This window comes from Cryptotermes secundus, unplaced genomic scaffold, assembly GCF_002891405.2.
Source record: "Cryptotermes secundus unplaced genomic scaffold, Csec_1.0 scaffold2534, whole genome shotgun sequence".
Lineage (NCBI taxonomy): Eukaryota > Metazoa > Arthropoda > Insecta > Blattodea > Kalotermitidae > Cryptotermes > Cryptotermes secundus.
The window spans coordinates 20,791-35,895 of NW_019737437.1; the positions used below are offsets into that span (position 1 = coordinate 20,791).

Consider the following 15,105-nt stretch of genomic DNA (forward strand, 5'->3'; position numbering starts at 1 on the left):
AAATTTATCAGTTCTCATCGTTATGGCATATGTGTTGTCTGTGTCACTGGCAGCCATCATGTTGTCTCTTTACTACGTGTTTCTTTGGGACCCCAAGATACCCACTGTGGGAAGGGAAGGAGCCCCAATGGCTCTAATGGACCCCAGACCTCAACGGAACATCTCTTGCTTCAATTTAGGTAAAGCATTCAAAGAATCAATATTTACTATTTTCTGCAGTTTGTATTGTATGCAGATCTTTGTGCCAGCATTACGAAGCTGCCAAATTTCACTTCCAACGTGAGATGAGAACCAAAATTACAAAAACGGATATCTCGTTGAACTCACTGGACTTTCATTCTGCAAGGTTACTTATTCAAGGTATGTCGTGTCTTCAAAGATGAACTAACTCCATGGAGCTGAGCCCTTCTTGAAAAAGTCACCAGTTGTGAGGCTATTCAAGAATTTAGCGACATTTTATGAAACCCGAATTCTCATTACGGTGTTCAAGAGAGCCCTCCACTGGTTCCTATCCTGAGCCAGATCAATCCAGTTCATACCATCTAATCTAGGATTCATTTTAATATTATCTACCTACCTACGTCTTGGTCTTCCTAGTGGTCTTTTGCCTTCTGACTTTACCATCAATATCCTATATGCTTTCCTCTTGTCCTCATTCGTGCTACATGCCCTGCTCATCTCATCTTCCTTGACTTGACGAAGAGTACAAGTTATGGAGCTCCTCATTATGCAGTTTTCTCCAGCGTTCTGCCACTTCATCTCTATCTGGTCCAAGTATTCTCCTTGGAAGCCTGTTCTGAAAAACCCTCAGTCTATGTTCCTCCCTTAATATCAAAGACCGAATTTCGCGGTCATGCAGAACCATAGGGAAAAATTATAGTTTTGTATATTTTGTGCCTTCGAAGAAGTCTTGGACAAAGTGTTAGGTAGGCAAACTGGTTTCAGCTATGGAAGGTTAGAATACATCCTGGGAAAGAAACGCAGTAATTTGTATATAATACTATATAAAACTCAGTATATTATTTCTTGAGAACAGTTGATATATTTAATGTATGTCATTGCGTATCTATTTTTGGGTCACTCAGTTAGTATAATGATGAGGTGTGGGCTGGCTGGCCAAGGAATCTGGGTTCAGTTCATAGTAGGACCAAGAGAGATTTTCTTCACGACATCCAGACTAGCCTTGGGGCCCAACTTGCCTTGTAGCCAGTAGATAATAAAAGCTCTCCCCAGGGGTAAAATGGCCGGGGTGTGAAGCTGACCACTCACCTCCATGTAGTAGTACCAAGGTTAAGAAGATACGGAGCTATACTTCCATTGTTGCATACACCTTTATGATGTGTTGCTTAATTAAGCACAGGGACTTTACCTCATTGAGGTGCATGTATTGATGTACACAGCTTGTAACATATTCATACTTACATCAACAGCCTTCAAAGCCTTTAACTCTTCTTTCTTTCTTCTCTCAAAGAATCCAGCCTAAAACAATACTTAGTGTTTATGATATACCCTTCAGAACAGTTTTAACACACTCACTGTCAGCGCTTATCAGTCAGCGATATCATTGTGCATATAAATGTTATTCTATCCTATAGATATTACTGGGAAGAAGAAGTCACCCAAATGCAGAAGATATTAAGTATAGCTTGTTGAAGTTTTAAGAGTATAAACATACAGCAGTTGTTACAAGCTTTTTGTTTGTTACTGAATAGGCTGGCACACTGATAATGCTCTAGACTCATATTTTGATAGTGCTTATTTCAAATCTCAGATGGGACACGAGCTATCCTGACTGAGGCTTCTCACAGTTTTCCTCAATCCTTCCAGGAAAATGCCTCAATTAGGCTGTTCCTGTTTGCTTAAAAATCCTTTCCATTTCACATATCATCCTACCATTTGATGCTGTGTATTACTTTACATTACATTGCATTGCATTACATTGCATTCCATGGATCCATAGGATGTGGAATATGTCATATACAAATACAAAACATATGTACAGTCCCAGTGGAGTTCTCACACAAGAGAATACACTGACTACACACAAGGCTATTTAAAGATACGTAAGTTATTTTCTAGACAGTAGGTATTCATCAACAGAGTAGAATGAATGTGTATTTAAGTATCATTTCAGTGCGATTTTAAATCGTGCTTTTTCATTCATAAGACCTTTGAGATCAGATGGCAGGTTATTAAAAATTTTGATCCCAGCATAATATGTGGTTTTCTGAAAGCATGAGAAGTTAGTAATTGGTTTATGAAGACAGTGTTTGTGTCTTGTGTTAATACTGTATACATCCGCATTCGTCTGAAAATGTTCTTCATTATTTGTAATGAAGTTTATTAATGAATATATATATATATATATATATATATATTCACAAGGAAAAGTTAAGATCTGTAGTCTCTTGAATAGATCTCTACAGGTATTACAGGATTTGACACCCACCATGATTCTAATAATTTTCTATTGCCTTTTTACTGTCAGATGAATTACCCCAGAAAATTATTCCATACTTCATTAAACAGTGAATGTAAGCAAAATTGATTGATTTGAGTGTGTCAATGTTACCAATATGTAACATGAATCTAACTGCATAACATGCTCTACTTAGCTTTGGAATCAACTGATCGATATGGTTTTTCCAGTTTAAATGATTATCAATTTGCAAGCCAAGGAAATTTGTGTTTACTCCCTCTTCTATATATTTATCATTATATCCTATGTTTAATGGATATTGTGGTGAGTTTTTTGTTATAAATTTTATTACATTTAGTCATTACTACATTACATGTAGTCTTGAATCATGAAGTAACTGATGAAAAGAAAAAATTTATTGCTCCCTTCCATTTCCATTTTGAATGTAGTAGAGTCAGATCCAGTTTTTGTGGAAAAACGACTGAACCAGCAGACAAAATCTCAGGACAGAGGCTTGACAGTGAATGTGCTAATGCTACAAACAAATTATTGAAACTTCTGTCTGTATGTACAACATTAATATGAAACACAATTGAGTTTTTGGACATTATCCATCATCCCATTTTTAAATTAAAAAAAAGCTGATGGATAATGTCCAAAAAGTAAATAAATGTATTATTTACCACCATCATAAACTTTTAGATCTTATTAATACCAAGTGATACATACGACTATAATACTGTAAATGGAAAGTTTTAATGGTGGCAGTCAAACATATTCCTTTATAGTCAATGGTTCGTACACAGGAAGTCTTTAATCCTTTAAAGCATAGTGGTTACTGTACATACCATCTGCTTTCACATTAAAAAATTATGTATTTTATGCACAGTGTGTGTTTATGAGTTTTGTATGAGTCTCAGAACGAAGAGTGATTATTTAATTGAACAGTACTAACCAGCTGGTCTTTCTAATGGAGGTGCAGTGTATTTTCTATGAAGCAAAAACTTAATTTTTACACAGTATTTGGATAAATTGCTGGCATCAGAGGATTAATGTATCTCTCTTATATATCATTTTATGATGTAAGAACTACATGAGTTATGAGCATTGATAACAATGATGATACTGATACATAGAATAATGGAATGAACAGCAGAGAGACCAAAAACCAAGTGAAGTCTTATCCGTCAGAATGCATGCACAATGAAGAACTAAGAAACCTGAGGTGCACAGAAGTCTTTTTTTGTTGGGACAATTCATGAGTGATGATTGTGGTTGAGCTCACAAAATGTTGGTGTGACACACCAGGGGAGTCACAACTATGGATACCATTTTTTAAAAATAAAAAAACAGGGGCACTTAATAAAGTTTTGGTGGCGGGGTCTAATAAAACATTTTTGAGCCATCAATCACTGCAAAAAGCAGAGTAATTTATTGGATATTCCGAGAATGAGATAACTCACATAATACAATTATTATATACAGATACAAAATAAGAAGAATACTACTCAAACCCAAACGCTCAGCTCACTTACTGATTTTTCTTCTCATATCCATTCCTTGTTATTTACAGTCTGTTCAGACTCCATAATCACTAAACTAATCATCTTCCTCTCCCTCACCTACTCATTGTTAGCGGTTGGTCCAATGCTGTCCATTTTGTAGCTATCATGAATCTTTTACTACTTGATTACTTAGAGAACTTTAATTAAAGAGAAAACATTCAAAACTTAGACTCGTACACAGGAACACAGACAATGCAAACTGAACAGTGATAATTCATTTGCACCTCCACACTCTTGCCAACCAGTGTACCACACAAGCCTACACACCTTTACTGCCAGCTGCCCCATCAGGCAGTATTCTGGCCATGGGAGAGTCAAAATGTTCATATGCATTGTCAGAAAGGTCGTATTTTTTGTCACTTGGAAAAATCTGGGACATTTGGCTCTGTAAAGCCCATAAAACCGAGGCTATCCCAGGAACATTAGTACAAATAGGACCCCTACTCAGAGGGAGATCACTAATTCTCAGGAATTACTTAAAATACAGTTGTACCCATGCACAGGTGGTGGGTATTCTTGGAAAATTTAGCCAGGCAAACATTTCACAAGTATTTTCATGACTGTGCAGAAACATTTTATAGCTTAATGCAAATACCCTTTTTCCAGGGTTAAAGCAGCGGGGTCATAAAGCTGACCATTCACCACCATTTAGTGCATGGAGATCTCCTCCACTCTCTGATATATCTTCATGGCATGGTGCTTAAGTGCAGGGACAACTGTTCCTTTAATAAAATAACAAACTTTATAAAGAAACCTGTAATCAGAGCATACATTGCTTACCTTCATCAAACCTATCACGAGCAACATAAGGAGGAGGATACCAGCTATGATAGCCAATGCAATGATCCATGTGGCTACTACTTCCTTTTGGACATTTCCAATGAAAATGGAAGATACTGTTACTGAATGGTTCCTGCAAGTACAGTACCCACACAGTTAGTAATCACCACAAATCAACTTCTTGTACATGCTCTATCAATTTTATGCATTTCATTAGGAAAGTTACATGTCACAGAAATCGTATGAAATTTCAGGTTGTCACAGCGGTGACTATGAAGTGTATTTTCTGTGATGCCACACCAAGTAGTCTGGTAAAAATTTTCTGATATTTTGGAGGACTGCCTTCCCCTTCAGGGTCAAAGATTAACACAAGCAAGCACTAAGCAGAGCATTCTGGCCGCACCACAGCTGAAGCAGTTAGTCACTGGCTTCTCACTGTGGTGGCCCGGGTTCAATCCTGGGTCTGGTCAAGTGGGATTTGTGGTGGCGCTGGGGCAGGTTTTTTCCAAGTACTTCGGTTTCCCCTGCCAATCTTAATTCCACCAATTGCTCCACAATCACCCTCACCTATCATCTGGGGCTGGTACAATAGGCCAGAAGTGGCCACAGTACAAGGGACTTAGTCCCACCCTACTAGCAATAAAGAAAGCAGAGCATTCTCATAATATTGTAGCATCCTGTTGCACTTTTCACTTAGTGTCAATTAGTTACCGTCTCACATGCAGCACTATGTCCTATAAAATTTATTAACTTTTAAAAATTGCTGCAGCAAAAAAACACAGCAAGAGAGAATACAATCCATCTACTCAAACACGTGTGCATCGAGAGGACCTATATATGTTTACCAACATAAGCAACAACAGAAGACAGTAGTTTCCTCACCAGAGATTTTAACACCCAATGATGAACACATTGGTTGAAAAATGTAGTGATGGATTTTTAAACTTAATACATTTTATAGCACATAGTGTTGCATGTGAGACTGTAACTAATTGATGCAGAGCATTCTTCTTGCAGCTTGGGTGTCTGTTTGCATGACATATTCTTTGATCCTGAAGACAGACACAGTATGTTTGTCTGAAATGTCAGCAAACTGCTACCAAATTACATGGCATCACATCCCAGAAGATTCCCTTCAGAGTTTAACCATGTCTTAAGGATTGCAGACCTGCATGCCAACTTTACTGGTTGCAAATATTGAAATGTGAATATTATTTTAGAAGCTGACAGTTTTGAAACTGATCCATTCATACATGTATGTTGCAGTAATATGTCATCTAAAGAATATAAAATGTTCCGTTTTCTACCATGGGCTTAACAGAGACCGTTACACCATACTTTTACAAATATGTATAGTAGCCATGGTTTTTAAAGCAATACACGAGTACTGTGATTGCTTTTCTGAATGCAGTTCAAATCCCCATTCCAAATCTTTCTTTTATTCCATGAGCAGGCCTATACTTTTATAAATTTGAGTGTTATCTATTCTTTAAAGTTTTAGCTGTTATATACATTGTGATATTGGCAAATACAGGAATCATGTCCCAAGCAAAAAATTTATACCTCTGCTTGTATACTTAATGTATGTATAAAGTTCACAAAAAGGATATAATATTAAAATCAATAGGAATACACTATTGCCAATGATATAAATATGAGCTTTGGCATATAGAACTATTACAGACAATACAGGGTTAGACAGAAACAATAAGTGCAATACACAACAGCAGTTCCAGATTTGTTCATGCCACATTTATTTACAACCTGTTTAAATAGGTATAACATTATTAAAGCATGGTACACTGAAACAATCAGATTTACTTGATCTTTGTATGCGATATTGTTTTTTCATCAGTATCACACCATAGGTTGTAGTAGTAGCCAAAAGTTTAAAGAAAGATGCTATGTAAATATGTCCGTTGAGCACAACAATTTTATACTTTTAATAAATAATTGATAGACTCATACTGTCAATAAAATAAGGTCATTTATTAAGATGTTATTACAGATACATATGATTGAAGATATTTAAAGAAGGATAACACTCAAAGTAAGAATTAAAATTTATACATCTGAGGAAAAAGGGGATTGGGAATGATGATTCAGAATGCATCCAAAAACTCTACCACAGTACTTGTACATCACTTTAACAGCTATGGTTACTGTACATACTGACAAATATACAGAGGAAACGCCATATTATTTCTGGTTTGTCTGTATTAGACCCATGATAGAAAACGGAAAAATCAGAAAAGTTAAGACATCTATCATAATGTACGTCTCTTACAGAAGCAGCTAAAATAAACCTGGTGGATATTACCCTGCTATGAAATTCAAATTTTCAGGTTTCTTGATAGTAACTGAACCACTTGTAGTCAGGTGAACAATATCCTTCTTGCCCATAAGTGTGCCTAAAAGCATAAGGTTGATATTAAATTAAAGAAATATTAATGATTTGTGATTCATTCATTTCATTTATTTTCCATATATCCATACAGGTAAGAAACCTAGGATGTGGAAATGGTGATGATTTGATCTTTTGTGCATTAACCTTTAATGTACAAATGTTAGATATATCTAACAGCAACCAACACCCCCATGTGGCCGAATGTTAGGTATAGCTAATACAGCACACGTGCTCTCTTTGGGAATGCTGACAGTTTGATCTTCGGTTTGAAACCAAAATAAACCCACACAAGGTCATGTCAGTGGTTCAGTCATTAGCTCTGAACAATGAAATCGTTTATCACGGTACTGGTTTTGATACTATTTATGTTTAGATATGACTGTTTATGACCTGGTCAGCCAAATAGATCCCAGCTTTGTTTAGTAAATATTCATTTGTGCTTGCAGATTAGTGCTTTTAGAGCTTTCAAGGATTGGCTTTCAGTAGTGAATTATCAGTTAGAAAGTCAGGGTCAGACTGTCATATATTTCTTTATATATCATTTTTATTTTGTGTCTCGGAAGAGGTATAAACCCACTGAGCCAGTATTACTTTGTGAGTAAAAGGCATCTTTGTAACTGTGACTTTCGGTATCAGTGTTGGACTGGCACTCTTTTTGACTAGTATTACAAGTATAATTGCTTTGTATCACTATTTTGCAAGTATAACTAACAGGTGAGAGTATCGCTTTGTCAATCAACATAACTTATTTAACTGGAAACCCCCCTCCCCCCAAGATGATTCTTCAATCGCATGAGGTGAATATCACGGTCAGTGGCATTTCTCAGGGGAGTCCAAGTTCATCTGGGGCCCAACTGAGTTGACAGGAGGTGAAACATTCCCAACACTGGCCAACCAAAGGGAAATAAAGATGTTGTCATGTGTGTTCACTAAAAAAGAAAAGACCGAGCAACCTTTTCTATTGTAAAATGTGTGATGTTGGGCTGTGTGTTGTGTACTGCTTTGAGAAGTGGCACACAAGTATCAGAGTGTGAGGTATCGTAAACTGTGAAGTGAAGCAGTTCAAACTTGCATACAGTCTGAACAATATGTTATTGTATATAGTGTGATTATATTTACAAAATCACCATGTCTCAGGATTGAAGACAAAATTATGGGTAAGTCCTTTGGAATTTCATGACATATATAATAACGATTATATTTTGAACTTCATGACAAAATAATCACAGTTAATTTTCACTTGTAAAAATTGCTCTTTTGTGTATATGTAGAAAATTTTACTGTCTTTCAGGTTGTTTTTAGTTTGTATTTCTTTGTTGCACAGAGCAGAAAATATGTAGTTTGTTCTGAAAACCTGCAATGTAAAGAAGACTTTGGGCCATTTAAATTCTGGCCGCATAGGGCTGCCAGCAATTTAAAAGTCTGTACATTAGAGGTTAAGTCAACATCATGAACAAGATATGAGTAATGACAGTGAAGATTTCAAGGGACCTAGACATAAATATCAAAATAAAAGTTGATAACTTGCTTAAACAGTTGGACAAATTTATATATGTATGAAGTTAAATAAATATTTAACAGGAAATTGTTGAAGAGATCAATAGGAGGATGGAGAAAGTCATAAATTGTTGAAGAGTTCAATAGGAGGATGGAGAAAGTCATAAATTTCATCATATTATAAAAGGGATATTATGAAACAGTAAAAAGTAAAAAAGTAAAGTTATCCCTGTAACAGGCTGTGAGACATTGAGGGTCCCACATTATCTAGACAGTTGGTTCAAAGATGGTGGTAAGGTTGTCAGCCTTACGCACCGGCCACGCTTTACTCCCCAGGAAAATTATTTAATTAATTCCTGGTACTCATTTCTGTTAGAGGCTGAGTTGACCCCAGGGCCATAGTGCGGCCAGAAGGATTAGGTCAATTGAAAAAATCCAATGACTTCATCGGGACTTGAACCCGCGACCTTCTGGCTTGTAGAATACCTCAACCAACAATGCTACCACGTGCCCCTGTTATGAAACAGAGGAATCCCAAAACAATTCCAAATAACACTCTATAAAGCATATTTAAAAATTAATGTTAACATATAATGAAAAAACATGGACCCTTACAAACTGAAACAAAGAAAAATCACAGAATGGACATGAATGTTAGAGGAAGTATAAACGAAAAACAAGAAGGGATAGAATTAGAAATGAAATTTTTGAGGAAAATTTGAATTCCATGTTTTTAATATAGCTAGAAGACAAATGATTGCAATATTCTGAACATGTAAAGAGAATGGACAGATGGATATTGAGAAGGTAAAAAGGTAAAGCTATCTCTGTAAGAGTCTGTGGAGGTCCTTAAGGTTGTGAGATGTCAAGGCTGTCACATTTTCTAGACAGTCTGCTCATAGATGGCAGTGAGGTTGTCAGCCTCATGCTCCAGCCACCCTTTAACCCCTGGAAGATTCCTGGTACCGATTTATGTTAGAGGCTGAATTGACCCCATAGTGTGGCTGGAAGGACTAGGTCAATTGAAAAATCCAAAGACTTCATTGGGAATTGAACCAGTAACCTCCCAGCTTGTAGCACAGTGCCTCAATCAACTACACCCCTTGGATATTAAGAAGGGCATTATAATTAAAATTTTAAAGGAAAGGAACCTGTTGGAACTGAAGGAAGAAACAATTGGAGACCTTTTGTCCATCGACATACACAGAACAGAAATGATGGCAGGAAAAGAAGCAATGAGATATTACAACATAAACATTTAGAGCACCAGTAGCTATGATATGTATACAGTTGCCGTCTTGTAGTGCACTCAATTTCACCTGTTACTTCACGACATGTTTCAGCAACATAGTGCCATCATCAGGTGCCCTAATTATGCTAATCTATTTCATTGCTTGCCTTTATAAAATTATTTAAAAAGTATTTAAAAAGTGCGTATTTGTCCACTATAATAAATTTACACACACTAAAACTTGTTAAGATTATACATCTTATGTGTCATAATTGAAACCTGTGTGTGGTTCTTCCACTATGGGGGTCGTTTTTCTTATATTCTGTGTAAACCGTGTCTTGTGGTGTGTGTTCCCTTCTTAGCTGCGAGTGTTGTAGTAGCTAGTTAATTTAAATAAGTCAACATACCTAGATCACTGATTTTTAAGGTCATCATTATTGCTATTACAGCTGAAGACTGGGGGGTGCTCTCAAAAGGGCCAGCCGTGCATTTTACAGTATTACACACAACATTTGGAGTGGAACAATTCAGAAATAAAGTACGGTTTGCTGGTGGTTGGTATCCTTTTGCCTCATTTTGAATCTTTGACAAGTCTCTTGTCTCCTGGCTTTCTTGATTCTGCATATCAGGTTTTGATTCATCATCAAGAATGTCTTCATCTTGTACATCATCTTCTGAGTGAAATCGAATACTTGAAGAGCACGATAATGGTTGTCCATTAAGATATGCCTACAATAAATTCAGAACAATTTTGATTACAGCAAATCAATCCTGCTAAAAATAGGCATTTTAATCTTCTGTACAGAATTTTAAATTAAATTAAAAGTTCAGGAACTAGTTAAAATTGTTTAATTTTTATGTGATATATAATAAAATATTATCAATATATGTGTCATATCAACAGAATTCACAACTGTATTACAACATGATGCTCCACTGTAACATGCCCTTCAGTAAATTAATATACATATTACCATGCAACCATGCTGGGGAACAAGTGAATAACAAGAGAAAATCACTGTGCATTTCAACACTTTTTTGAGGTTTGACAAGTTACAATTAAAGTCTCTCTGCATGTGAGTAATATCTTTAGGACAAAATGACATTTACATATTTAGGCAACAGTCTATTAATGAACTCAGCACTGACACACAGTACATTTCAACTTGTCAAGTAACAGGATTGGCAGTGAATGTATTAAAGAACTACAGTTCTTATTTTAGTATCAGCATGAAGGTGAAGGCAGTATGTTCCTGCAAAACTACAAGTTATAATCCTGAATACTATAATGGGAGTATGGTCCATACACATTTCCAGTCACAGTCAAATTAAGTTACTTTCTAAAAAATAATTTTAAACACATTCTCATCTGTCCTGTTGTTTAACTTAATTTCCTTCAAAATACCACATGAAATCATAGCATACGAGGGTAAGTCAGAAATTATCCGCACTTTCTCCATAACACATCTTTAGGTTTGTCACACTGCTTCCTATGTATGCATTGTTAGAGTTGGTACTACTGTGGTCACGTGATCGAAGTTTTACCTTGATCGCATCATTTTCCTTGATGCTGTGACAGTGTAAACATGGCTGCTCTGCTAGCAGTTTGCGCCAATGATTAACAAAGAATAGTGATCCGATTTCTCTGATTGGAAGGCGTGTTAGGGGCTGAAATTCATATGTGGGTTCATCACTATGAGCCAGAATCCAAAAGCTAGAGTATGGCATGGAAACACCCAGGATCACAAATGAAGATGAAATTCAAGACTCAAATCTTTCATGGGAAAGGTGATGCTAACTGTTATTTGGGACTCAAAAAGGCCTATACTGGAAGACTACCTGGAAAAAGAGTGTACAATCAACATTGCAAGATACAGTGATTTGCTGGTTAACAATCTGAAGCCAGGAATTCGCACCAAACGCCGAGGCCTATTGTTGAAGAAAGTGTTGTTCTTGCATGACAATGAACACTCACACAAGGACGGCCAGACCATTGAAACCATTAACCACTTGTGTTTCGAGGTGCTGGAACACCCTGCCTACAGCCCAGATCTCGCCCTTTCCGACTATCATCTCTTTGGACCGCTCAAAGATGTTTTACGAGGTTTTTGATTTTCTATGGACAAGGAAGTGGGGGAAGTGGTGCGTAAATGGTTGCGCAACCAACCAAAAACCTTCTTCGTGGAGGGAATATGCAAGCTTTTGGACCGCTGGACCAAGTGCATTGAAAAGGGAGGAGACTATGTAGAAAAATGAAGTACTTGTTCAACCCCTACTTTTGTATATATGGATTGGAAAAACAAGAGTGCGGATAATTTTTGACTTCTTAACGTACATCACATTTTAAAACTTTTGGTACCATTCTCTCTCCAAAAAAAATGTGATTTTTGTACTGAACATTCCACAGCAAATCATTTCTGCTCTGATTTCCAGAATCTTTCAACCCTTACACAAGAAAATGATCAACTTACTGGATTTATTCCCACTTTTTCAAAGAAACAAAGGTTAACCACTTCGTAAGTGTAATCCAGAAAAAGTTAATAATATGCAAAGACTATATTAATATTAAATATTATGACTCACTGCTATTTGTTACACAATGTAAGAATGGGAATTTAAGTAAATTTAATAATGATACAAACATATCTGTTTAACTTTACCTTTGGGCTGTACAATTCCAAGAGATTAATTTTTTTTCTGTTTGGTTCAAACCATTGTACTGGAATGCTGATATCAATTTCTGCAACATCAACTGAACTCAATCCAACTTTCTGCACCTAACAGAACAATTATAAAATCTGTGACAGTTTGGTAATGAGATATTTTAATGTCTAGACTCACTATACACTATACTAGGCATGTCAAACTTCAAACAGGTTGTGATCAAATTTTTAGTGTCAAAACTGCCAGTGATCTACCACCCCCTCCTATCGTCATACTTCACTTTAAGCAAAAATATTGGTAAAAATAACATGATATATAATGCTTGTTGTAAAAGCAACTAGTAACTGGGCTGTCTCTCTGATGTCTGTAGATTCATCCAGTTAGAGGGAGAAAGCAACACAATTGGAAACATCTTTCAACAACTGTTCAGTTATGTTTCAACATACATCTATTCGCCACACAATGTTGTTTCTTGATAATTGAAGATCTTGAATAGTAGCTATGATCTCTTTCTTATTTTTAAATCCTTCAAAAAGATTATCAGCTATTTCAAGAAAACACTCTTTTACAAATTCCCCTTCAGTGAAACGTTTGCATTTTTTAATGATCAGATTGCTGACCTTGAAGGATGAGGTGACATTGGTTTTGCCATCAACTGTTGTTGAGCAGCTAATTTCGATTTAAGTTCTCTGAGCTTAAGTTTACGAATTCCATTTTTTGGTGGAAAATCAGCATCGTACTTATTGCTATGGAGAGCATTATAATGATGTTCCAAATTGCGCTTTTTTGGCAAGGATACTGAGGCGTTGCATCTTCTACCATACTGAGGTAACTGTTTTATCTGACACACACACGCACAGATGCTTTCGAAATTAATAAAACAACATGGGCAGAGCACTTACTGTCCCTTTGATTACACTGAGCTCATCCCCAAACACTATATTTGTTTGATGCACAGCAAAGCCACAAATCTCCACTAACAGTTAATATAATAATACATACGCCTCACTTGTTAGTTCAACAACGTACGGGGATTCACAGTTGACTGGAGGGAAAGAACGAAGTGAATCACCTGTTCTGTCGATCCCTCTTGCATCAGAACACATGCAGCTGACAACAAGTGATGAAATAAGAGTTCATGTGATAAGGATAGAGTAGGGACTTCCCCACAGTTTACTTAACACAAGTGCAAAGCAATTTTCACATAAGCTACATAAGAACAGAAAAATAGGAATGACTAATATGTATTTTCCCTTCAAAATCTGAATATAATCATATTATATTACAAGTGAATTTACATGCTTTTCATGTACAATTTCCTTAGAGGCCTATGAGATCAACCAAAAATCGTCCTGCGATCGACGTGTTTGACATGCCTGTACTACACTATACCATAGTACACTATACTATGAAAGCAGTATATATTACATAAAATATGTCATATTAGTTACAAAATGGTTGTTTTACATTGATGGAATTTGGTATGTTGAACATATTATCATATTTGTTATTGTTTTGGGGATAAAATTATCGTAAGAGAGAAAAGAATCTCATTCAATCAACATATGAAAATCTCAAGAAAACCAACAATCAAAATGTACTTAAATCTACTTCACATATTTAAAGCCCGTACATATACATAGGTTAGATAAAAAGTAGTGGCAACACCTCTATAGTTCTGAAATGACTTTATTACCTTAGGTAAACACACTTACATTCCTTCAATATAACTGCCCCCTATGTGTTCCACCTTCTGCCAAATTTGTGGAAAGTGTCATACACCATCAACGCGTCCACTTCCGTTGATGTCCAGCAGTGACTGCCATACAGCACGAATAATCTCCTCTCCTGTGTTGTAACATAACCCTTGCAGTGGGTCTTTCATTTTGGCAAAGATATCATAACCGCATGGCCTCATATCAGATGAGTATGGCGGATGTTGCGGTATCTCCCATCGCCAGTGGCGAAGGAGATCCTTGACAGCGTCAGCAGTGTGAGCCCTTGAATTTCCATGAAGGATGATGGGGTTCATTGCCAACAAGTGTCATCGCTTTCTCCTGAATGCTGGACGAAGATGATTACGCAGGAAATTGCAGCGTTTACTCTCTGTCTTTGAGGTACAGTGTGGTGCAGTATCACTCCATCAATGTCATATGCCACAATGAACATTGCCTTCACATTACTCTGTGTAGGGCGCACTTTCTTTGGATGAGGAGAGCCAGGATGCTTCCATTCATTTGATTATCGCTTCAAGTGTGGTTTGTATGAGCAAGCCCAAGTTTTGTCCAGAGTGACGATCCTTCCTAAGAAGTCATCGCCTTCCTTCTGGTACCTGTCCAACAAGTCCTGTGCAATTGCATAACGTTGCCATTGTTGCACCTTGGACATTGTACGTGGTACCCAACGTGCTGCAATTTTGCGGCATCCAAGAATATCGTGCAAAATGTGGAGCATGGTTTTGTTACATATGCCTACCTCAGCAATTAACTCCCATGCAGCCCATCGACGATCAACATCCAGCAAAGGAGCAAGAAACTGACTT

General features: G+C 36.7%; 1 protein-coding gene across 3 annotated transcripts in view; it reads right to left on the reverse strand.

The window, feature by feature from the left end:
• The window catches only part of LOC111870474 (integrin alpha-9), a 54,230-nt gene that overhangs the window by 7,538 nt on the left and 31,587 nt on the right, over window positions 1-15,105 (reverse strand). For all 3 annotated transcript variants that reach the window (XM_023862803.2, XM_023862800.2, XM_023862802.2), the window contains exons 19-23: window positions 12,560-12,676; window positions 10,307-10,628; window positions 7,085-7,175; window positions 4,765-4,897; window positions 1,423-1,479 (exon numbers count right to left, since the gene is read on the reverse strand). In XM_023862803.2, coding sequence (XP_023718571.1) covers window positions 1,423-1,479; window positions 4,765-4,897; window positions 7,085-7,175; window positions 10,307-10,628; window positions 12,560-12,676 — 720 coding nt within the window. The remainder of the gene's footprint in view (window positions 1-1,422; window positions 1,480-4,764; window positions 4,898-7,084; window positions 7,176-10,306; window positions 10,629-12,559; window positions 12,677-15,105) is intronic.